Source organism: Oncorhynchus kisutch, linkage group LG4 (assembly GCF_002021735.2).
Source record: "Oncorhynchus kisutch isolate 150728-3 linkage group LG4, Okis_V2, whole genome shotgun sequence".
In the NCBI taxonomy this organism is placed as follows: Eukaryota; Metazoa; Chordata; class Actinopteri; order Salmoniformes; family Salmonidae; genus Oncorhynchus; species Oncorhynchus kisutch.
Genome location: NC_034177.2, coordinates 44,309,326 through 44,336,433, shown reverse-complemented (window position 1 = coordinate 44,336,433; position 27,108 = coordinate 44,309,326). Strand labels below are relative to the sequence as shown.

The window sequence follows — 27,108 nt, the reverse complement described above, 5'->3', positions numbered from 1 at the left end:
TAGCAGAAAACCTGGTTCAGTCTGATTTCCACCAGACACAGAGAATAATTCACCTTTCAATGACCTAAAACTCAAGGCCAAAGTTTTACTTAGAGGTTCTTTAACCGCAACGAGATCGGTGTACCTATACCGGGATGGTTGACGCTAACGTGCGCTAGTGTGACTAGAATGATGTAAGTAACAGCAAACTATGGGCAAAAAGTTTAAATTCTTGTTAATCTAACTGCACTCTACCATTTACAGTAGCTATAACAGCGAAAACATACCATGCTATTGTTTGAGGAGAGTGCACAACAACAAAAACGTATCACAGCAACTGGTTTGATACATTCACCTCTGAAGGTAAATAATGTACTTGCATTCAGTAATCTTGCTCTGATTTGTCATCCTGAGAGTCCCAGAGATAAAATGTGACAGTTTTGTTTGATAAAATCCATTTTTATATTCAAATGTAGGAACTGGGTTATACAGTTTGAACTCGTGCTGCCTCTGGCTCCACACCCACCTCGCCCAGCCATCTAGATGTGTGAAAGTTAGTTTATAGGCTAATGATCCATCATGTATGACATTCCTGGAAGTGTGTAACCTAAAATGTTGTATCATCATATAATTTCTGTATGTTCTTTATAGTTAGAAAATTTATAGAAAATGTATAAATTGCAGTATTGCAATGCTTCACTGGAACAATCTGAAACTTTGCACACACTGCTGCCATCGAGTGAGCAAAATCTAAATTGCGCCTAAACTGCAATATTATATTATGGCCTTTCTCTTACACTTCAAAGATGATTGAACAATTATTTGGGGGAAAATGCATGTTTTTTTGTTTGTATTATCTTTTACCAGATCTAATGTGTTATATTCTCCTACATTAATTTCCACAAACTTCAAAGTGTTTCCTTTCAAATGGTATCTAGTATATGCATATCCTTGCTTCAGGTCCTGAGCTACAGGCAGTTACATTTGGGTATGTCATTTTAGGCGAAAATTTTAAAAAGGGTCAGATCTTTAAAAGGTTTTAAAATCTATGGAAAGACAAATGCTTGTCTAGCAATGATCAACAACAAATTTGACAGAGCTTGAAGAATTTGTAAAAATATATATTTTTTTAAACGGGCAAATATTGTACAATCCACGTATGGAAACCTCTTAAAGAACCTACCCAGAAAGACTCAAAGCTGTAATCGCTGTCAAAAGGTGTTTCTAACATGTATGAACTTATGTATGAATACTTATGTACATGAGATATTTCTGGATTTAATTCTCAATAAATGTGCAAATGTTTCTAGACATGTTTTCACTTTCTCATTATTGGGTATTGTGGATGGGTGAGAAAAAAAACATGTTGAATTCAGGCTGTAACACAACAAAATGTGAAATAAGTCAAGGGGTATGAATACTTTCTGAAGGCACTGTATATAAAGGCGGCATCATTGGTAGTAGGCCTATGTTGGAATGTTTAAGACATTAAATGTACTATTAGAATAATAAATTAGGCATATAACAGCTAGCTAGCCCCTATTGATCTAGCAAGGTTTTGAGTTTCCACTGTCCTCAGATGTTGATTAGCCTCAAGTGAAACCTTAACAGAAACAAAATATTTTATTTGCAGGAGGGGAAATTGCATTGATCAAATGATTTGTTTCCAATTATTAGCCGGCAGTAGGTACGAGGTAACACTATCCCATATTCTGTGGCTAAGTTTAGTTTAGTTTATTAATTCGACCATTTTAAAAAACAAGCACACATAAAACTTGAAAAAGCCACACATGCACATGAGTAAAATCATTGAGGATAACAAAGTCTGGGAATTATTTCCATTATGGTCCTCTTGAGACAAGATGGCTAGACAAGATCGAACACAGTATGGCAGTGAAATAATAAAACAAAAACAGAGAAGAAAAACATCTCATCATTCCAGTTACATCATCAGGGGTTATTCATATGGGCACAGAAGACATCAAACATATTTCTACTTTATTTTTAAAGCTGCCCAGAGAGGACATTGTTTTTAAATGGGCAGAGTCAACTCATTCCATTCTGAGGCTCCAGTATACAAGAAAGTAACTTTCCCAGCATTACTCCGGAACCTGTATAAGCACACATCAGCAACACCTGATCTGGTGCTATGATTGTGTGCATTCCTAACACGAGGAAAGTAATCAGTTAGATATCTGAGTGCAGGACCATAAATACTCCTGTAAACCAAACCTAGTCTAATCTGGGACACCCAAGCCTCAACAGGCAGAGAGGTAAGTTCCTGAAACAAGCTCTTGCCTATGTGAGTACTTGAACTCACCTTCAATACTACCCTGATCAGATTATTCTGGGCAATCTGGACCTTCCCCTTCATAAATTTAGATAAGCCCCCAAACCAGGAAGTACAAGCATAGTCAAAATGGCATTGAATGAGGGCAGTAGCTAGCACATTCATGGAGTCCTTATCAAGCAGCTTGGACTTTCTAGCCAAAAACGGAGTCCTGGCATTAACCTTCCCTAGCACTTTATTGGCCATGCTCACACCTCCCAAGCTTCCATCAAGGATACATCCCAAGTAGCTAACAGAGGTTTTAGTAGTCAGCACCTCACCCCTTAACTCCACACTGATTTCAGAGGACCTACTCAATTTAGGTCTGGATCCAAAAACAATTGATTCAGTTTTCCCTAAGTGCAGAGATAGCTTATTATCTCCAAGCCATTTGCGAATGTTAGTAAACTCTGCGCTAAGTATGCTCCCCAACATAGTTTTACTTTTGTGTGACACCAGAAGTGTAGAGTCATCCGCATAAAGAAAAAGAAGGCAAGAACAAGCATCTTTCATATCGTTAATATACAATAAAAACAGCAGAGGCCCAAGCACGCTCCCCTGCAGAACGCCACAACTCATTGTTTCTGCCTGAGACAGTGAAACATTAACCTCTACTACTTGCTCCCTACCTGATAAATTGGACTTTACCCAGCCTAGAGGGATACTGCTTAACCCCAGTGCCTCCAGTTTGGAGATTAAAACAGTGGTTAACTGTATCAAAGGCCTTCTGTAGGTCAAGCAGTACCATTCCACAGAGATTTCCCTCATCAATCTCTTTCCTGAGGAAGTCAGTCAAGTAAAGTTGACATGAATCAGTGGAGTATGTTTTTCTAAAAACACGACTGAAAAGCACCCGCACGCCTGACTAGCATCATCACCCTGGATGGTTCCGACCTTGAATATGTGGACATCTATAAGTACCTAGGTGTCTGGCTAGACTGTAAACTCTCCTTCCAGACTCATATCAAACATCTCCAATCGAAAATCAAATCTAGAGTCGGCTTTCTATTCCGCAACAAAGCCTCCTTCACTCACGCCGCCAAACTTACCCTAGTAAAACTGACTATCCTACCGATCCTCGACTTCGGCGATGTCATCTACAAAATTGCTTCCAACACTCTACTCAGCAAACTGGATGCAGTTTATGTTGGAGGAAATTATGGTTGAAATGACTAATTATGTATACATTCCAATCAGAACTGACTAGTATGATGTACTGTACATATATGAATTTTCTCTCTTGCTCCCATTCCCAATTGTATATAATGTAGTCAGGAGTTTAGTAACAATGACGGTCTGTTCCTTGTATGAATGAATGAACTATCTCCAGATGGCAGGGACGGACAATCTCCAGACTGTCTAGAATGTTGATTTACAGTGACTGACCTTGGCTTTAGGAGAGGAGGCTCGAGAACTATAGGGCCTCTCTACCGGTGTTATGAAGAGATAGAACATTTAGGAAACGCTGACGTCATTTTCAGTTTATAACCTGTGGTAAAATGTGTATGTACCCAGTACTCTCTTGTAATAAATGCTGTTACCTGACTTTTAAGACTGGTCTCGATCTATTTCATGCATAATTAATGAATTTACAACTCATTAATGAAATAGAGGGAGTGCAAATTTGGTTTTGGCTATAAAACATATAGGAATTTAGAATTCCTCTAACAGTTTATCACAGTGCCATCCGTTTTGTCACTAAAGCACCTTATACCACCCACCACTGCGACCTGTATGCTCTAGTCGGCTGGCCCTCGCTACATATTCGTCGCCAGACCCACTGGCTCCAGGTCATCTACAAGTCCATGCTAGGTAAAGCTCCGCCTTATCTCAGTTCACTGGTCACGATGGCAACACCCACCCGTAGCACGCGCTCCAGCAGGTGTATCTCACTGATCATCCCTAAAGCCAACACCTCATTTGGCCGCCTTTCGTTCCAGTTCTCTGCTGCCTGTGACTGGAACGAATTGCAAAAATAGCTGAAGTTGGAGACTTTTATCTCCCTCACCAACTTCAAACATCTGCTATCTGAGCAGCTAACCGATCGCTGCAGCTGTACATAGTCTATCGGTAAATAGCCCACCCATTTTTTTACCTACCTCATCCCCATACTGTTTTTATTTATTTACTTTTCTGCTCTTTTGCACACCAATATCTCTACCTGTACATGACCATCTGATCATTTATCACTCCAGTGTTAATCTGCAAAATTGTAATTATTCGCCTACCTCCTCATGCCTTTGGCACACAATGTATATAGACTCCCTTTTTTTCTACTGTGTTATTGACTTGTTAATTGTTTACTCCATGTGTAACTCTCTGTTGTCTGTTCACACTGCTTTGCTTTATCTTGGCCAGGTCACAGTTGCAAATGAGAACTTGTTCTCAACTAGCCTACCTGGTTAAATAAAGGTGAAATAGAAAATAAATAAAAATACATCAGACCCTGTTTGTTAACATGTTCCTACATTTGCTCATGTACAACTCTCTCCAGGATCTTTGATGTTACACAGAGGATAGATACAGGCATATAATTCCCAGGGTCAGACTTTATCCCCCTCTTATACAGAGGTATAACTTTAGCTTCTTTCATGTCCCTGGGAAAGGTACCTTGTTCAAGAGAGAGATTAACGATATGCGTAATACAAGGGCCAATTTGCTCAGCAGAATCTATAAGAAACCTTGCAGGAATATTATCCAGGCCTGTGGCTTTGGAGCATTTAAGCTCTGCCAGCATACTGACTAGTTTGGCTGTTGCTACCTTTGCAAAAGAAAGAGAGTTTGGCTGAACCCCTAACTCTACATAATACTTCTGGACTTGGTTGCTGCCATACAAACCAGAACTGGTGGGCAGCTTGCTAACCAGCTTGCTGGCAACAGAAGTAAAAAAATAAAAAATAAAGTTGAATTCATTGGCAACTTCTACTTTTTTCATATACCATCTCCCCTCTGATGTTCAGTCCAATACTGTTTAGTTTGTTTTTGGTAGTACTACCACAGCCTAGTTCCTTAAATGATTTGCAAAGCTTTTTAGGGTCATTTTTGTTCTCAATTAGCTCTTAGCTTCATCCATCCTGCTCTATGCTTCATTTCTGTTCAAGGCAATCAGGCTAGTTTGTTACTTGGTTGATTCCACCTACTATGACATCATCTTGGTTGGTTGTCCCTACTATATTACATAATCCTTGACATAATGACATCGATGATTTCCCAGACCTGGAACAAACTTTAAAACTGTTCTTGAGCTGTGTTTATCAGATCATCTGCAGAGATATAGCTCGTCAACGATTGTATTGGTGTGTATTCTCCCAAAAATGGTTATTCTACGGAAAATGTTATATAAATACCAGAATTCGTATAATACCCTCCAATATTCTATATGTGCATCTTATGATGGTATGTTGGTTGCTATAACATTTGGTTTGAAGTGACATTGGCCATGATTATTGAAGCATCCTGCCATGGGCCCTACCACTCCCATTGTTTCACTAGTAGCGATGCTAACGCTGGCTAAGTGTTTTCAACTTGAATGTGAAAAGATTGATCCGCTAAAGGTTCCTTAATGAGATACCAAATAAAACAGATTTTAGCATTGAAAGTAAGAGTTTTGTTGTGATCATCTTACGAGAATACTATTGTATACTGTTTCTATGTCTTTTTTCAATGTGCTATGGGAAGGGTTTCTATAAATAACCCATTGATGATCAAGTTGTCAACTGCAAAACATAAGGCAAGTTCACAACGGTTAACACACAGTTTCCCAAACTCGGTCCTCGGGACCCCAAGGGGTGCATATTTCGTTTTTGCCCTAGCACTACACAGCTGATTCAAATAATTCAATCTTGATGATTAGTTGATTCATCTGAGCACCCCTTGGGGTCCCCAAGGACCGAATTTGGGAAACACTGGGTTAGCCCCTTTTAACAATTGATCAAATGCAAAACAGTCCAATGATTGCATATTGCTGTAAGTCTCAAACAAATTACATTAGATTTTCATCTCTCAGCAGTGCATCTCGTAATTTATGCTGCTACAAACCATTGTGCCCAGACAGGAACTATTGAACTCCAATACCAGAGGGCCCTAAACCTAAATCCCTTAAATAATTCATTTAATTTGATAATTAAATCTCTTCACTCAGATAGGAATGATTTATTGCAGACTGTTTACCCTGCACACATATTTTTGCCTTTGTGCAGTGTGCTCAGGAGTGTGGGTCAAATAGGCTGTGAGGCCTATGTGACCTGTGCTCGGATTCTGTAAAGGTACTTCAGGGAGCGTTCACAATGTGTTTTACCTGCTGCTGGTTTGAAAGTAGAATCAAAACTTCCCCAAAGTCACAAGTATCAATATTGTCCACACACTGTTTGTAATTAAATAGCCATTTACATTACATTACATTACAACAAAGTGTGAAACTTTTAGATCGGGATTGATCATTTTAAATTCCATGCACAGAAGGTATCCAATATAAAAAAATGGACATGGTGTACGTGTTAGACATTTCATGGGTCTTTATTTGGTAGAATTATATCCGTAAGAGTTCTCAACAGAAAGCATTGGATATGGTAAAAACACATTCTTCTAAAAACATCTGTTTTTGAACCGTCTGTGTAGGGTAGACGGAGGCTGGAGCAGCTGTGGTAGTAAATTATTATGTATAGCTGAGTATCCTTGCTGATTTGTCTCCAGCTAAGCAGCTCTGGCATGTGAGGCCTGGCTCAGTGTGCTGTAGTAAGGACAAGCACTCTAACCTGACAGAACAGCTCACACTCCGCGTTGCCTGTCCCACCTCCCTTGGGGCATCTTCCCGGTAATATTCACTCCACCCTCCCAACTGAATTAAACATGTGTTTACAGCAAGTGCGCATCATGCCTTGGTTATTGTGCTTAACATTTCTGTAATTCACGTTTTATTGCGGATTTGAAGTGGTGTCTATAAAGGGGCAAATCAAATGGACCAATAAAATAAGAAGCTGATAAAAATCGATGTGGCTTCTCATAGATTTACGACGCAACATTTCCCTCGGGGTCAAACACAGATCAATATCTCGAAAGATCCCTTATAAATAATTCTCAGCTCCTGACTGTCCGTTTCAGATTGAATCTCTCTCTCGTCATAAAGGACCTCTGGCTTCAAAAACACACACTAAGCTTTCCACTGGATGTTAAAGCAGGAGTCCTTGTGCCCTCCCAAGAGGCAGTCCCACAACTTTTGATCAAACAGCCACCGGCAGCATTACTTTGGTGGTCCACTACTCCACAGTGACAGTTATTCATGGGATTGTAGGTTGAATACTAACTAACCACTCTCTGTTCTTCAGTTACCATCACTACCTTCTGGAAACAAAGCTTGGTAGATCATTATTTGGGTTCCTGGATCCTTTCACAGCATTATAAGGCTACGTTGAGACAATGACTTATCAATGATCCAAGCCCAGCTCAGTTAATCCTTACCATTATGTCCCGGAGTTGTCATGATGCTTCAACAAAATGTACATTATCCCAGATGCGTTGGTAGACACAATGTAAGTAACCTAATTTATGTCCCTCCAACTGCCCTGAATGCCTCTGCTGATCCTACAGCTATTGTATACAGTTATCATGTGCATATGAGCAAGAGTTATACTGTTAGCACTGAGGTGGTGTGCCCTAGTAGGAAGTCCACTTCGTGCAGCTCACCCTGCACTAACATAAATAACAAGAGCATGTCTACTTCTGCTAAGCTTCCCAGTAAAGAAATTGAAATAATCAAACACCCCAGAAAAGTGCTAAAAATAGTCCATGTTAAAACATGTAGCTTAAAACCTCAAGAATCTGCCCGTTTTTTAAATTCTTGCCTAAAATGACATACCCAAATCTAACTGCCTGTAGCTCAGGACCTGAAGCAAGGATATGCATTTGAAAATAAACACTGGTACATCTGTGGAAATGTGAAATTAATGTAGGAGAATATAACACATTAGATATGATAAAAAGATAAAACCTGCGTTTTTTTGTACCATCATCTTTGAAATGCAAGAGAAAGGCCCTAATGCATTATTCCAGCCCAGGCGCAATTTAGATTTCGGCCACTAGTGTATGTGTAAAGGTTTAGACTGATCCAATACAAAATATTGTATCAAGACTACCCAAAATGTTCCTAATTGGTTTATTAATACATTTAATTTCATAATTGTGCACTTTCCTCAAACAATAGCATCGTATTCTTTCACTGTAATAGCTACGGTAAATTGGACAGTGCAGTTAGATTAACAAGAATTTAAGCTTTCTGCCCATATCAGATATGTCTATGTCCTGGGAAATGTTCATGTTACTTACAACCTCATGCTAATCACATTAGCTTAACTGTCCTGTGGGGGGAGACACCGATTCTATAGTTAAGAAACAAGGTTCATGAAATCAATAATGTGCTAGTAACAGATGACATTCATATTTGTCCGATCTCTGAAACTCACTTAGAACACCTTTGGTGATACAGTGGTAGCAATACAGTGGTTGCTCCACTAAAAGTTTAGTGATTATGCTGCGGGACTTAGAGGTAATTTGTGGTTTAGTACGGTACCCTGCGTCACCACTTCATTGCTCCAGACCAGCGCAAGGGGGAGTTAGAGCACTGATTATGCTTTTGGGTCCTACTGTTTCTCTAACTGACAATGAATGGGCGACATAAACCTAAATAGAAACTGATAATTTTGCACGACTTCAGTATTACTTAAATTGTTGTTACACTAAGGTTTTCATTATTTTATTAGGACTTTCTCTCTTACTGTAGTACTGTAGCCCACTCCCGACCAGTTACATTGTACAGCGCCTGAGTGGTGCAACAGTCTAAGCGGTGTTGCTACATATGCAGGTTCGATACCCGTGCCGGCCAGCACCCGGAGAGCCGTGAGGTGGCTTTTGGTTTAAATTTAGAGTCCTCCAATCCTCTAAAATGTAATTATTGGCGGGGAGTAATATCATATTTTTCGATATGCTGTAGGCCTACCGTAGGCGACATGAGTCTCACTAGTGTTGAGTAATGTGCTGTTAAAAGTGGTGTAGGTCTTATTTAAAGAGCATATTGAAGTTAGAAGCAATAGCCTACAACTATTTTAGCACTGTTTCCCGCTGCTCTAAGACAAGCATGGGGACTGGTCTTGATAAATCAATGAGATTTTATTCTGACTAAATCACTGTTTGGGTATTGGTTAGACTACAATTATACAATTAGGGTGTTGAAATGTTATGCTCTTAGTGTAACCTTTATTTAACTAGGCAAGTCAGTTAAGAACAAATTCTTATTTACAAGGACAGCCTACTCCTTCCTCCCCACCTTGGAATTGAACCCCAGTCTCCTGCACGACACAGGGATTCTTTAGCTAAATAGCCAAGTACTGAAGCCTACTCCCAAACATCACGTTGTACAGTGCCATATTTTCCGTTCCATCCTAACAGAAAACCAGAGGGTTTTACGTTTTTCTTGGAATAGAAACACTATAATATGAATCAAATTAAATCAGCTAAATTTCTTGAAATCAGTCCCATATACTATGTTCTTCCAATTTTTTAAAATGTTATTCTCTTGTACAGCCACTAATGAAAGGCTATTAAATGCTTCTCAAAGATGCCCACTGGTGGTCAAACTAGATTTAATGGCACCAGTAGTTCACACTTAAATAACGTATCATAGAATTCTGCGGCACCATGCAAGCTGCGCAGCAGTACGCTGCAACTTTTAAAGGACAAACCGCTGTACATGGTTAAAACAGAAAATACAGAAATGCCATTGGTGGAGGTGTTCCTGTAAAGCTTAGAGATGGCTACAGCTTTATCTGCCTCATCTAAAGGCCATTCTTGACAGAAGCTCCTATGGACCACCAAGTGCTAACAGTCAGTATCTGGATAACTTGTGTGAAATGCTTGATAATGTATGTGATATCAACAGACCGGTATATTTTCTGGGTGATTTAGATATTGACTGGCTTTCATCAAGCTGCCCACTCAAGAAAATGCAACCAGTGCCTGCAACCTGACTCAGGTTATCACTCAACCTACCAGGGTTTTTACAAAGAGCACAGGAATGAAATCATATATATGTATTAATGCTGCAGAAATTTGGTTGAAAGCCGTATCCAAATCCATCGGATATAGTTGACTTATCTAGGAAACCAAAGATCCAAAGGCTGGGCCTTATATCGTGTATAAGAGGTCATACAAGAAGTTCTGTAGTGAATCCTACAGCATGTTGTTGATGTACTTAAGAAATTGCTTATTCCAGTTACTAATAAACATGCACCTATTAACAAAATGACTGTAAATACTTAAATTCCTGTATATTAATGAGGAATTTAAAAATGGTATAGTTGAGAGGGATGAGGCAAAAGGAATCGCAAATAAGTCTGGCTGCACCACCAATTGGCAGCAGGTAGCCTAGCGGTTAGAGCGTTGGACCGAAAGGTTGGAAGATCGAATCCCTGAGCTGACAAGGTAAAAATAAATCTGTCGTTCTGCCCAAGGCAGTTAACCCACTGTTCCTAGGCCGTCATTGAAAATAAGAATTTGTTCTTAACTGACTTGCCTAGTTAAATAAAAAAGGTAAAACAATAATGATGCCCAGCATAAGACTTTTTCTAATCATAGTCAAACACCTCATGTAATCTTGCTCATAAGGTATAGATGTGTTAATATGTTCTGTATCACAACTAAAGTGGCCAAATAACTTCCTAAAATTAAGCAGAATCCCCTTTACAACGGTTGTAGTGCCTAACTGGCATACATGAGCAGCCCGTGAGTTTCAAGTTTGGGGAAGATCATTTTCACCATAAAAAAGCATCTTTATCATAAATGCATTACATGCATAACCGCATTTGTGGTCACTTTTGATGATGGTGTTTTCCTGCTAATGGAACATTCAAGCTTATAGCCTACTGCCATGTGCGCATTGCTGTGCTTATGTGAAGAAATAGACAAATAGATGATCAACATTTAAAGCTAAACATTCTCATCCGTCGTGTCATCTACATTGAGTACATTTTTGGGGGGAATGCTAGTGGTTGTATTAATTTGAGATCTTTCGCATCCCACAACTGTCTCAGACGATGTTTGGAATATTTATTTTATCACACAGAATATATCAACTTTTGTACTATGGGGGATAGTAGATTGACATAGGTTAGTGCTTTTGCTGTTCAGTAGCCTACTCATCTTGTTGGCTGATGAAAAGTTCTTCTAACAGCTTCAATGTGCACTTCAGAATTGGCTAAGGACGAATGCAGTTGTGTCCCTGATGTGTCTGGCAGGTTGCATAAAGTTTAATGACACTTTTTTATTTTCAAGTCCTCCTACTGTATTAATCCAGATGTTCCTACCACGATAACGCGTTACTCATTTGACTGTCTTTGAATCTAAACATTCCTCTCACTATTAAAAATGAGGGGCCCTTATTTGAACCTTGAGGAACACCTAATTGTGATGCTCTCAACATTACAAAAAGCCAAAGTACATTTTCAGTGTGATCATGAGGGTGACATTAGGCCTAATTAGAGACATTTAATGGCAGCGTCTGCAGTGGAGAACAAGGAGAGTCGTTAGGCGATGTTCAATTTTCTCGCCTAACGTGTTTAATGAGACCAGGTTCAATGACCTACTATAGCTTTTCATATGGCGCTGACGCTTTTTTGCAACACTCCTTAATGAGAATCAAGGCCACTTGAATGCAGGCCGGGGAACCACACTTTTAACCCACTAACAGGCCAATCTCTTCACATCTGCTCCTCTTCTCGAAATGCTCAACATCCCAATACAGTATCTTATTAGCCTGGTTCATCTACCACATTTGTAACTTTGCTAGTGACCAGTGTTGGAGGTAACAAGTTACAAAGTAACGCTTTACAGTAGTGTTACTTTTTCCTCTAATAAGTAATATAATAGAGTACTGTTCCAATTTGAATAATAGTACTACAGTTACTGATCAAAGATATGTAGTAATTATTTCATTACTTTTGTTTTCATTCCCTTCCTAATCTAATGAAATGTATTGATCCAAATAAATATTTGTTGATGGTAGCTGGGTGGTACTAAAAACACATTTAAAAAAAGATGACCATGGTAAAATATACGGTGTCCGATAAATATATATAGTATGTACAGTGCCTACGGAAAGTAATCTGATCCCTTAATATTTTCCACATTTTGTAACATTACAGCCTTATTCTAATTATTATTTTTTTTTTTTATCTCAGAAATCTACACAATATACCCCATAATGACAAAGCGAAAAGAGGTTTAAACATTTTTGCAAATGTATAAAAAAAAAAAACAGAAATACCTTTATTTACATACGTTTTCAGGCCCTTTGCTAGTGGACTGGAAATTGAGCTCAGGTGCATTCTGTTTTTATTTGCCATTTGGTATTTTATTAGGATCCTCATTAGCTGTTGCAAAAGCAGCAGCTAACCTTCCTGGGGTCCACACAAAACATGAAGCATAATACAGAATGACATAATGCAGAAGATCATTAGACAAGAACAACAAGGACAGAACTACATTCATTTGTATAAAAGGCACACGTAGCCTACATATCAATGCATACACACAAACTATCCAGGTCAAATAAGGGAGAGGCGTTGTGCCAAGAGGTGTTTCTTTATCTGTTTTTTTTAAACAAGGTTTGCTGTTTATTTGAGCAATATGAAATGGAAATTGAAGGCTCCATATAATACCGTACGTTTTCTTGAATTTGTTCTGGATTTGGGGACTTTGAAAAGAACCCTGGTGTGTGTGTGTGTCAGAGCTGTGTGTAAGTTGACTATGCAAAAGATTTTCAAAAGTGATGCAGTCAACTCTTAGCCAAGAGAGACTGGCATGCATAGTATTAATATTAGCCCTCTGATTACAATTAAGAGGAAAATGTGCCGCTCTGTTCTGGGCCAGCTGCAGCTTAACTAGGTCTTTCCTTCCAGCACTCGACCACACAACTGGACAATAATCAAGATTAGACAAAACTAGAGCCTTCAGAACTTGCTTTTTGGAGTGTGGTGTCAAAAAAGCAGAGAATCTCTTTATTACGGCTAGACCTCTCCCCATCTTTACAACCATTGAATCTATATGTTTTGACCATGACAGTTTACAAGCTAAGGTAAAGCCAAGTAATTTAGTCTCCTCAACTTGTTCAACAGCCACACCATTCATTACCAGATTCAGCTGAGTAGCACTTAAGGAATGATTTGTACCAAATACAATGCTCTTAGTTTTAGAGATGTTCAGGACCAGTTTATTACTGGCCACCCATTACAAAACAGACTGCAACTCTTTTGGTGGTGGCAGCATCATACTGTGGGATGTTTTTCAGTGGCAAGAACTGGGAATCGAGGGAAAGATGAACGGAACTAAGTACAGAGAGATCCGTGATGAAAACCTGCTCCAGAGCACTCTGGACCTCAGATTGGGGATGAACGTTCACCTTCCAACAGGACAACAACCTAAGCACACAGACAATACAACGCAGGAGTGGCTTCGGGACAAGTCTCAATGTCCTTGAGAGGCCCAGCCAGAGCCCGGACTTGAACCCGATCTAACATCTCTGGAGAGACCTGAAAAAAAGATGCTCAGCTCCCCATCCAACCTGACAGAGCTTGAGAGGATTTGCAGAAAAGAATGGGAGAAACTCCCCAAATACAGGTGTACCAAGCTTGTAGCGTCATACCCAAGAATACTAGATGCTGTAATCGCTGCCAAAGGTGCTTCAACTAAGTCCTGAGTAAAGGGTCTGAATACTTATGTAAATGTCATATTTCCGTTTTTATTTTAACCAATTTGCAAAATATTCTTAAAACCTGTTTTTGCTTTGTCATTAAGGGGTATTGTGTGTAGATTGATGAGGGGGGGGGGACTATTTCATAAATTTTACAATAAGGCTGTAAAGTAACAAAATGTGGAAATACTTGTGAATACTTTCCGAAGGCACTGTATAAACTGGAAGTAGAAGCCTAAATATTGTTGTCCATTCCTTTAATCCATTTAGGAGAGGAATGGTAGGAGAAGACAGGAGTAGCCGTTACCTGAGTAAACAGCCAGGCGAGCTTCATGCGCTTGGCTGTGGCGTAGCTGCACTCCAGGAGCCGCGGCCGGTTGTTCACATCCACCAGGCACTTGTTGTCATCGTCGTCGATGGTGGGGCTCAGGACCCCCAGGTGAAGCTGATGTGAGTTTGTGTAGTACACGTTCTGGAGAAGGAAATTACAAAAAAGGACAAGTACCAGATGAGTGTCAAGCAAACAGAATGGAACAAGGAACATAAATGGCATCTGAATGGAGGCACTGAAGGCAAGCATCAGGGAGGTAATTGGGTGGGATTATGTTTGTCTGTCACAAACAAGACATTTAGAGAAGCAATTATCCAAATGTAAAGCAACGTTTGAGCCTTTAATCTGTGATCTCGTATCCTGGAAGCGTATAGCTGACGTGGGATACGGTGATAAGTGGTTATTAAACAGGAGTCGGTCTATAGATTGACATTCCTTTCCAACAGAAGGCTTAATGGTGTTTCCTCACCATTCAGAGCTGGTGACAGAATCTCATTAGTCTGAATGCCTGTGAAGAGAGGACTCTGTCTTGCGTTACCTGCCAGGTCCTTTGATAGGTCCTAATGGTGTTTATTGTAATAAAGCCACAGCTTGAAGTGTTTACACACTTTACAAAAAACATTGTAATTCAAAACAGCAAGTAGTAGAAAGGAATTCATAAAAATGCATACATTGATGGACATTTTTCCAATACAAATTGTGGTTTCACTTTACAATAAGTGTCCCTAATATCATCCAATTACATGGTAGTTACATCAGTAAAGTGAAACTACAATGTAGGTACTGCACTTGTTGGTACATAGCAAACCTGTTATTCCTGTACAATGGTTTGTGGCATGCACTCATTCAAGGATTGACAAATACATTCACAATTATGATATACTGGGTGAGAGGAGGTTTAGCCACAATTAAATATAGTTTGCTGTGCAATCTAATGCACAAAAATGACAAATATCATTCAAAATCGTCGCTGACCATGACAGTGGCCATCTCTTTCACACAGCCAGCCACATTAAAATGCTTTCCGATAAGAAAGAGGAATCTAGTGGAGTGATTATTTACAGAGGCTTAATTGTAGTGGGACATCCTAATTGCTGGTGTTTGGCAGCCCCACCTGTTCTAACAGTGAAGAGGTGGTGGCAGGACAGAGACAACAGCTGTGCTGAATAAAATAGCCATGTTGTCTGCATCTGTGATGAAGAGGTTTCTCAGTGTGGGCTGAGCAATGAGGTTAACCCTAGCAGCTGGGATGGGGAGTGAAGAGAGAGGGGACATCACTATAGTTAGCAACATGGCTCAGAAATACAGATATGCATCTGTTGGTCACAGAGACCTTAAACTAGTAGCCAGCTTATCTTCATGATGTGTTGTTCCTTCTCTCTTTCTAGAAGCAATCAGTTACAAGGCAAAAATACAGATTGAGGCCTTCAATCAAACTGAGAAATATATGTGCACCAGACAGGTCAGGGCTTCTTGCATGCATGGCTTTGAGATGTACGTTGGGTTGTTTGGATGACCCAATTTCTGGATTGCAGGCATTGGGTCAATAGTTGTGTTGTTTTCTGTAACTACATCAATTTGGATTGTTGGTGGGTTAATTCTCCTGCCACAAGCGCATGAAGTCCACAGAATACTTGCAAGTATTCTAGTTCTAATGCGATTCAGTGACTGACGAGTGGAAACCGGTAATTGTTATTTCGTGTTTTGGCTGAATGAAATCCTTGAAAACGGTATGCAACAAAATGTTACGAATTATACATTTGATGGTAATTCAGGTTATAGGTTGTCCTATCATAATCAGGTAGGTAGCGTTACCTAGATAGCCATTTTCTGTGCTAATAGCTGACACTTCTTCTGGACTGTCTCGGACATTGTTTCACATATTAGCTGGCTAGCTAGCTAAGTTAACATGGTTAGATTTGACATATTCTTGATCTGGGTTAATTTAACCAAGCTATATGCTGGCTTGTCTCATGCTTGCATGGTGATTGATTGAGTTAGCTAGTGTTACTGTACTGGTTTTCAATGGTTTCTGACAGTGGGAGTATTAGTCAAACTTGTGAAGTTGAGGAAGATGGATGCAAATTCTATTAGCTAGCTAACGTTAGAGTTTACCTTAAATTTTAGTTGAGCTAGCTAGGCTATGTTTCTAATATTAATTAACTGAATGAGTGGAACCTGGCCTCTTTGATTCCAAAGTAAGTAAAAGTGAGAAATGTATTTTTGAGATTGGGGACAGAGCTTTGGGAAGGAAAGAAACACTGATTTTCATTGACCCTGTGAAAAAACTGCGTCTTCCACATTGTCATTGATAACCAATAGTACAGCCTTAATGGAAACATTAAACTTCACCAGAGCCTCTTAACAACCATGCAGCCACTTTGGGCCTAGTTACAGTACATGCACAGCTACCATAGATTGTCTGGCATTCATTTCACCATACTTGCTTTATTGGTAATTTCACAGACATTCTGTCACAGTGACCAACCTGACACACAATACACACATATTACAGGCTGGGAGCAGCTCAATGGGCACTTAGGGACAAAGAGCCTTGCTTAAAAGGCACAATGGCAGTAGTTAGTATCCAGAGATATTGTAGCTGGTAAACCTTTTTCCTGACGGATCACTCTTTGCCAATTTCCCTGCAGGCAGCTTGGGGGTTCGAATATCAGCCTGCCTTTCTAACCTCGAAACTACTAACGCCTCTATTATGCGCTTTCCTCACTCCCTTGCCTTTGTACAACTACACTGCTCAAAAAAATAAAGGGAACACTAAAATAACACATCCTAGATCTGAATGAATGAAATATTCGTATTAAATACATTTTTCTTTACATAGTTGAATGTGCTGACAACAAAATCACAAAAATGTTCAATGTAAATCAAATTTATCAACCCATGGAGGTCTGGATTTGGAGTCACACTCAAAATGAAAGTGGAAAACCACACTACAGGCTGATCCAACTTTGATGTAATGTCCTTAAAACAATTCAAAATGAGGCTCAGTAGTGTGTGTGGCCTCCATGTGCCTGTGTTACCTCCCTACAACATCTGGGCATGCTCCTGATGAGGTGGCAGATGGTCTCCTGAGGGATCTCCTCCCAGACCTGGACTAAAGCATCCGCCAACTCCTGGACAGTCTGTGGTGCAACGTGGCGTTGGTGGATGGAGCGAGACATGATGTCCCAGATGTGCTCAATTGGATTCTGATCTGGGGAACGGGCGGGCCAGTCCATAGCATCAATGCCTTTCTCTTGCAGGAACTGCTGACACACTCCAGCCACATGAGGTCTAGCATTGTCTTGCATTAGGAGGAACCCAGGGCCAACCGCACCAGCATATGGTGTCACAAGGGGTCTGAGGATCTCATCTCGGTACCTAATGGCATTCAGGCTACCTCTGGCGAGCCCCCCCAAAAAATGCCACCCTACACCATGACTGACCCACCGCCAAACCGGTCCTGCTGGAGGATGTTGAAGGCAGCAGAACGTTCTCCACCGCGTCTCCAGACTGTCACGTCTGTCACATGTGCTCAGTGTGAACCTGCTTTCATCTGTGAAGAGCACAGGGCGCTAGTGGGGAATTTGCCAATCTTGGTGTTCTCTGGCAAATGCCAAACGTCCTGCACGGTGTTGGGCTGTAAGCACAACCCCCACCTGTGGACGTCGGGCCCTCATACCACCCTCATGGAGTCTGTTTCTGACAGTTTGAGCAGACACATGCACATTTGTGGCCTGCTGGAGGTCATTTTGCAGGGCTCTGGCAGTGCTCCTCCTGCTCCTCCTTGTACAAAGGCAGAGGTAGCGGTCCTGCTGCTGGGTTGTTGCTCTCCTATGGCCTCCTCCACGTCTCCTGATGTACTGGCCTGTCTCCTGGTAGCGCCTCCATGCTCTGGACACTACGCTGACAGACACAGCAAACCTTCTTGCCACAGCTCGCATTGATGTGCCATCCTGGATGAGCTGCACTACCTGAGCCACTTGTGTGGGTTGTAGACTCCGTCTCATGCTACCACTAGAGTGAAAGCACCGCCAGCATTCAAAAGTGACCAAAACATCAGCCAAAAAAGCATAGGAACTGAGAAGTGGTCTGTGGTCACCACCTGCAGAACCACTCCTTTGTTGGGGGTGTCTTGCTAATTGCCTATAATTTCCACCTGTTGTCTATTCCATTTGCACAACAGCGTGTGAAATTTATTGTCAATCAGTGTTGCTTCCTAAGTGGACAGTTTGATTTCACAGAAGTGTGATTGACTTGGAGTTACATTGTGTTGTTTAAGTGTTCCCTTTATTTTTTTGAGCAGTGTATTTGATCTGGCTTATCATCCCTCAAAGTATTTAATTTAGAAATGTGGGTGAAACGTTCCCTTAAAATCTCTACCCTAGCAGTTAAGCCTAGCGGTTAAGAGCGTTGGGCCAGTAACGGATAGGTCGCTGGTTTGAATCCCTGAGCTAGCAAGGTGGACAAATCTGCCATTCTGCCCTTGAGCAAGGCAGTTAACCCCCAACAACAGCTACTGCTGCCCGGGTGCCAAAGACGTGGCGGTCAATTAAGGGACCTCCCCGCCCTGGAAGACACATTTCGGTTTACTACATTCAGTTGTGCAACTCATTAAGTACCCACTTTCCCTTTTACCCTCTCATTTGGAACGGAAGAGATGGACCAGGAAACGCTCTTGCTTTTGGACGACTCGACTATAGCCTGAAGTTAAAGAAGAACATAAAAATCTTACATGCAGTGAGTATTCTGTAAATGACACTTTTTTTTATACACGAAGTCCTCGAGACACAGACATGAATACTTAGGACTGTGGACACACCAAGCTTGAGCAGTAGCTGGGTCTTGCCAGGTACATGTTGAAAGATTTATGTATTTTGAAAACTGATTGTTAAAAGGAATTTATAATTCATTGAATACTTTGTGCTCACAACAGAGTCAAAATGTGAGAGGGTAGCCCAGATGACCAAGTGGCTGAACATCTGGCCGGCAAGCCAGGTTGCAGTTTACACAAAGGAGGCCGTGATCCAGAGGGCTCAGTGGACCAGACAGAATGGGGCCAAGACAGTCGAGATAGTCAGAGAGTATCCGCGTCTGCTGGATACTCCAGGCATGGTGGGTCATTTTCACAAAAACAGACTTTAATTTGATTATTTTTTCTAGGATTAACTAGCCTGGGCTGGCAAAGAAACGTTTTTGACCTTGAAGACTGATCCAGTGTTGCTTCCTACCTTTTATTTAATCTGAAGCCTAATAAACTGCATGCTTCCTGAGTCGTAGTGGGAGGACCCCAACATATCATCGCGTGAGTTTCCACCGCCATTTCTCGCACAATTCATTTAAAATGACACGAAAATATCCCACCATGTCAAAAAATAAATAATGTCTTCAGCCATTTATAGAATTGTACCGGGATTTCATGTTTCCATCAGCCCAGTCGTGACTTTTTTCATGCGTCAGAATTAATCTGCATGAAATGGTTGACTGGAAACGTGGTTAGTGTTGTGTAAATTAACCTTTGAGCCCCAGCCTCTAATTAATGAAAAATGTAGGCATCAAACAAGGATTGGATGTTGATGTAAATGGCTATTAAATATACTAAATTAATTGTGTGTGGTTGCATTGTCAGTGTACCTCGATGGTTTGCACAAGTCCTTATATTCAAAACAAATCACATGATTTCACTAAGGTGGAGGTGACCAGACCCTACCCATTTGTGTTGGCTCTTGGAAACTGCTCACAGGTGTTTGCAGTCATTAGTGGACTGGCATTGGAGCAAGATACACTGCTTGGGGCACTGGATGTTTTTGATTTGACTTTTCTATGCCTTTGTTCCTGCTTTTTGCCTATTGTACGGATTGTGGCTCGTTTTCCTTTAGTTCAATTACTGAAGCGCATTCTGGTATGCTTTCATTCTTTCACACCAATTTACTTTTAATACAAATGGTAGATTTTGGAGATTGTGAAAAGTGCTTTATGAACGAAATACACTTATGAAGTAATGAGTCATTAGTCCATGTCCTTTGTAGAGTGACATTCAAATGTAATATTTTACACTTGTTCTGTGTAACAATGTTTTAACTCTATCCAAATGTAGACCATTATTGTATGGCAAAACAGCATGGTGTGTGTGTGTGTGCTCTCACCTAAGATATCCGAAGTGTGCCAAAGAATGTGATTATCTATTGATTAGCTCTGGCATCAGAGCTATCAGACAGATCTGTGTTAATACCACTTAAGACAGACAATGTCACACACACACGCATGCTTTTCTCCGATTGCAATCTGTGTGCACACCAAGTTCAACTGAGGCATTAGTCTGATGTTTGGACCTTAGAGAATATTAATCAATTCTAATAAGCATTCCTAGCTTATGAAATATTATCTTGTGAAATATACTGAACAAAAAAATGAAACGCAACATGTAAAGTATTGGTCCCATGTTTCATGAGTTGAAATAAAAGATCCCAGAAATGTTCCATATGCACAAAATGCTTATTTGTTTACATCCCTGTTAGTAAGCATTTCACCTTTGCCAAGATAATCCTTCCACCTCACAGGTGTGCCATATTAAGAATCTAATTAAACAGCATGATCATTACACAGGTGCACCTTGTGCTGGTGACAATAAAAGGCTACTCTTAAATGTGTAGTTGTGTCACACAACACATTGCCAGAAATGTCTCAAGTTTTGAGGAAGTGTGCAATTGGCATGCTGACTGCAGGAATGTCCACCAGAGCTGTTGTCAGAGAATTGAATGTTCATTTCTCTACCATAAATCAACTCCAATCTTCGTTTTAGAGAATTTGGCAGTACGTCCAACTGGCCTCCCAAACGCAGACCATGTGTAACCAAGCCAGCCCAGGACCTCCACATCTGGCTTCTTCAACGGCGGGATGGTCTGAGAACAGCCACCCGGACAGCTGATGAAACTGTGGGTTTGCACAACCAAATAATTTCTGCACAAACTGTCAGAAACCATCTCAGGGAAGCTCACCTGCATGCTCGTCGTCCTTACCAGGGTCTTGGCCTGACTGCAGTTCGGTGTCGTAACTGACTTTCTGACCTTAATGGCACGCTGGAGAAGTGTACAATTCACAGATTAATTCCGGTTTCAACAGTACCGGCAAATGGCAGACAGCGTATATGGTGTCGTGTGGACGAGCGGTTTGCTGATGTCAATGTTGTGAAGTGTCCCATGGTGGCGGTGGGGTTACGGTATGGGCAGGCATAAGCTACGGACAATGAATACAATTGCATTTTATCAATGGCAATTTGAATGCACAGAGATACAGTACCGTGACGAGATCCTGAGGTGGTCACACCAGATACTGACTGGTTTTCCGATCCACGCCCCTACCTTTTTTTTAAAAGGTATCTGTGACCAACAGATGGATGCCTTTATTCCCAGTCATGCGAAATCCATCGATTAAGCCCTAATGAATTTGACAATTGACTGATTTCCTTATATACGAACTGTAATTCAGTAAAATCTTTGAAATTGTTGCATGTTGCGTTTATATTTTTGTTCAGTGTAATAAATAGACATTAGGGCTTTGTTTCAATGTATGTTCTGAAATGCAGGCAATAGAAATTCATTATTTGAAATTCAACATTGTATATTGATTGTGAGGGGGTGGGATGGTAGAGTAAGCAAAAATATTCAAGAAAAATTGAAATTAGGATTACATAAATTACCCAGCTGCTGGGTCAATCCCCCAACCCAATGTGCTGGGTTTGTCACAACCCAGCAATATAGACTAATTTACCCAAAAATTGGGTTAAGCGCTCAACCCAAGGGACTGGGTTAGAAGCACTACCCAAACCCGCTGTGTTGAATTAACCCAATGCTGTGTTAGCCCAATATTGACCCAGCACTGGGTAGTCAAATATGAATTGCCATATTAGGCATAACTGAATAAGATGCCAAAATAGAAATTGTTTTCACCGATTGTTTTCAGTATCCTAATTTTGTTTTCTGATAGTTCCAGGGCAGCCATCTCCAATGTTCACTCAAAAGGCAATAGTTCTGGACTGGGTTTGATTTCGTTTTTGTTGTTTTAAGTATTCAAATGTTATTAATTATCTTTTAAAACTTCCATTCTTAATCTATTGCTCAGTTATCACCTGGCTCATAAATAATTAGGCTGTTTTAAAAGGGACAACTACCTAAGGTCAACATCCCCATATTGTTCACATTTCTCCCATGTAAAAAAATATTTCTTTGCTATTTTCTTCATTACCACGCAGATTATTTCAAGTTGTATTGGATTTATTTGTGACATTGAATAGATGTTGTTTAGTATATTTACTACATTTACTATGTTTATTTTTTTTCTCTGTGAAGTAAGTTCATATTAAGTAATTATTTGGTTTATTTACAGTGCATTCGGAAAGTGTTCAGACCCCTTTACTTTTTCCACATTTTATAACAGCCTTCTTCTAGAATTGATTAAATATATATTTTTCCCCTCAATCTACACACAATATCCCAGAATGACAAAGCAAAAACTGTTTTTTAATAATAAATCTTTACAAATGTAAAAACATTTTTTTTATATATATACACCTTATTTACATAAGTATTCAGACCCTTTCTTATGAGACTCGAAATTGAGCTCAGGTGTATCCTGTTTCCATTGATCATCCTTGAGATGTTTCTACAACCAGATTGGAGTCCACGTGTGGTAAATTCAGTTGATTGGACATGATTTGGAAAGGCACACACCTGTCTATATAAAGTCCCACAGTTGACAGTGCATGTCAGAGCAAAATCCATGAGGTTGAAGGAAGTGTCCGTAAAGCACCGAGACAGGACTGTGTCGAGATACAAATCTGGGGAAGGGTACAAAAAAAATGTCTGCAGCATTGAAGATCCCCAAGAACACAGTGGCCTCCATCATAATTAAATATAATTTGTTTGGAACCACCATCACTCTTTCTGGAGCTGGCCGCCCAGCCAAACGGGGGAGAAGGGCCTTGGTCAGGGAGGTGACCAAGAACCTGATGTTCACTCTGACCTTTGGCCTGAATTCCAAGCATCACATCTGGAGGAAACTTAGCACCATCCCTACGGTGAAGCATGGTGGTGGCAGCATTATGTTGTGGAGATGTTTAGACTAGTCAGGATCGAGGGAAAGATGAACGGAGCAAAGTACAGAGAGTTCCTTGATGAAAACCTGCTCCAGAGCACTCAGGACCTCAGACTGGAGTGAAGGTTCACCTTCCAACAGGACAATTACACTAAGCACACAGCCAAGACAACGCAGAAGTGGCTTCGGGACAAGTCTCTGAATGTCCTTGAGTGGCCCAGCCAGAGCCCGGACTTGAACCAGATCGAGCATCTCTGGAGAGACCTGAAAATTGCTGTGCAGTGATGCTCCCCATCCAACCTGACAGAGCTTGAGAGGATCTGCAGAGAAGAATTTGAGAAACTCCGCAAATACAGGTGTGCCAAGCTTGTAGCATCATAATACCCAAGAAGACTTGAGGCTGTAGTTGCCGCCAAAGATGCTTCAACAAATTACTGAGTAAAGGGTCTGAAAACTTCTGTAAATATGGTTTAAGTTCTGATTTTTTAAATCCATTTTAAAGAATTTCAAAAAATCTGTTTTTGCTTTTTCTTTAGATTTTTAAAATCTATTTTACAATAAGGCTGTAACGTAACAAAATGTGGAAAAAGTAATGTGGTGTGGTCTGAATACTTTCCGAATGCACTGTAGATACCTTGTGTTAAACAACATTGGAATGTAACCAAAAATGTGATCTAATTTGCATATTCATACTGAGTTTACAAACAGAATGTTCGCCACAAGTTTCCCAGAATTGTTTGTCAGAAGTTCAAAAGTTGCTGCAAATGTACAGCAACCATTTGCCACAAAACTAATTTGCATGTGAAAATATGAGCTTGTCGCAAATTTGAGGCAAATTGGTCAAAGGCTTGCCACAACTGTTTGTCAGAAGCCTGTTTTTTCAGTAAGTGTTTACATGTTGCATTTATATTTTTGTGGCATACACACACACATTAACACTGACCCATCTTGTAACACATGCCTTAAACATCATCCCACACCCACACATATCTGAGTCCAAACACAGACACCCCACATCACTCATACAGAAGTCATACAGGAGAGGAAGTCTAAATAGATTCATTGGGATCTCCCAACTCTGACATCACCCCATAGAAGTTGACATTTCAAACGGTTAAGGGGGTTATGGTTAGGTAAGGATTAAGGTAAGGGGTTAAGGTTAGGGTTTAGGGTAGGGACATCAAGTATTCCGGATAGCACTAAGCATACAGGTGATGAGAGAGAATGGAAAGTCATCATGGTAACTAAATTCTGTGTCTGCAACTCTGGTATGCTCCCATGGTGATTTAAATCAGATGCCTTTCGATCCGAGTTGGATCATACTTTTTTATCCATGTCAAGTAGGTTAATATAGATAGGTAAAAGAAATGTCAATCATTTTGTATACAATATGATATACAGGGAAAATGGGAGAACAGCACACCCTATGAGCAGAAAAACATTTTATAGAAAATATTTTACGTCTAGTTCCTCATTTAGACCTCTTGAAGACAGAGTGTTGAGGAAATGTATCCAAAAGGACTCGTCTAAGGAGGAAATTGTCAACCCCCCCCCCCCCCCCCCCCCCACACACACACACATGGCATTTTCACATGTTCAATGACCAGATAGGGGAGAAAGGACAAGTTGTGCTTTGCCTGGGAAAAATGCAGCGTAAGAGGACTTCTGATATCATTATGTCTACTGCAACTCCTGTGTTCCGTGGTTCATGTTTTAAGCACTCTATGCGTCTTTCCCCACATACGACAATAAATAAGTGATAAAAAAAGCATTTATTTGATTATTATAATGATATCAAAAGTCCTCTTGCTGTGCATTTAGTTGGATGTGCATTTAGTTGGATGTGCATATTTTTCTCTCCTTTCAACTAAACTCTGTGTGCCATAAATGAGATCAAGCTCTGCATCTCATTTTTCACAATAATGTGAATATTATGTACAGCTGCATCCCATTATTGTAAGATATTTGTGCTGTAAACATTCACTGGTTTCAATGGATTTTTCTAGGGAGAGATACAGTAACTCCATATCTCGATGCAAGGTTCAGGGACCATGTGATTATGTTAATTTGTTGTTGATAAGATTGCACAATAAGATTGTCTTAATGGGCCTCAATGGAGTTGTCTTTGAAACAAGCTTGACTTAATGAAATGACAACCATTTTCCTGTCTTAATTTCACATTCCCCTTTCACAATACCTCAGAATACTGAAAAAGGGTGTTATTTTCACACATTTGACTTAGTTGATGCACCATCTCCTTCTGAGCAGAAAACAAGTTCAATGAAAACTGCTTGGGGATACAATTTATTAGCTCTGGGGGGAAAAAAAGAGGATTGATGTGACATTTTTCAATACGAAAGTTCATATTTTGATCCCAGTTGTGATCAATTATTTGCTTTTTGAATACGTGTGAAGTCGTTCTGGAAGAATAGTTTGTTTATATGTAAAATAACTCAGATTTATATTCCAAAGTCACACGAAAACATAAATCATTGTCTTCAGTGCTTTAAAGTGATGTTTTTCTAAAGTATAAGGGCTGCTTAAATAAATATTTTCTCTGTCTCCAAAGACTGACTGTTTTTCATTCAGATGGTTGACATACTGAACAAGTCAAAACTTTGGACACCTACTCATTCCAGGGTTTTTATTTATTTTTACTATTTTTTTACATTGTATAATTTTGGTGAAGACATCAAAACTATGAAATAACACATATGGAATCATGTAGTAACCAAAAAAGTTTAAACATTTTATTTATTTGAGATTCTTGAAAGTAGCCACCCTTTGCCTTGATGACAACTTTGCCAATTCTTGGCATTCTCTCAACCAGTTTCATGAGGTAGTCACCTGGAACACATTTCAATTAGCAGGTGTGCCTTGTTTATAGAAAATATAGGTCATTTGTGGAATTTCTTTCCTTTTTAATGCACTTGAGCCAATCAGTTGTGTTGTGACAAGGTAGGAGTGGTATACAGAAGATAGGGCTATTTGGTAAAAGACCAAGTCCATATTATGGCAAGAACAGCTCAAATAAGCAAAGAGAAACAACAGTCCATCATTCCTTTGGCATGAATGTCAGTCAATACAGAACATTTCAAGAACTTTGAAAGTTTGTTCAAGTGCAGTCGCAAAAAACATCACGCTCTATGATATAACTGGCTCTCATGAGGACCGCCACAGGAAAGGAAGACTGAGTTACCTCTGCTGAAGAGGATAAGTTCATTAGTTACCAGCCTCAGAAATTGCCGCCCAAATAAATGCTTCAGAGAGTTCAATGAATTAACAGACAAATCTCAACATCAACTGTTCAGAGGAGACTGCGTGAATCAGGCCTTCATGGTCGAATTGCTGCAAAGAAACCACTACGAAAGGACACCAATAAGAAGAGACTTGCTTGTGCCAAGAAACACGAGCAATGGACATTAGACCGGAAATCTGTCCTTTGGTCTGATGAGTCCAAATTAGAGATTTTTCTTACCTTTTACACTTTATCATGATGGGGTATTGTGTGTAGAGTGATGAGGATAAAAACAAAAAAAATGTAATCCATTTTAGAATAAAGGCTGTAACGTAAACATTTTTGGAAAAAGTGAAGGGCTCTGAATATATTGTCCCAATGCACTGCACAATATTGCGGAG

At 40.1% G+C, this 27,108-nt stretch overlaps 1 protein-coding gene across 2 annotated transcripts in view; it reads right to left on the bottom strand.

Moving 5' to 3' along the window:
* LOC109889579 (polypeptide N-acetylgalactosaminyltransferase 18) overlaps positions 1-27,108 on the bottom strand; it is a 106,107-nt gene that overhangs the window by 32,454 nt on the left and 46,545 nt on the right. For both annotated transcript variants that reach the window (XM_020481119.2, XM_020481118.2), the window contains one exon: positions 14,353-14,517. In XM_020481119.2, the coding sequence (XP_020336708.1) occupies positions 14,353-14,517 (165 nt within the window). The remainder of the gene's footprint in view (positions 1-14,352; positions 14,518-27,108) is intronic.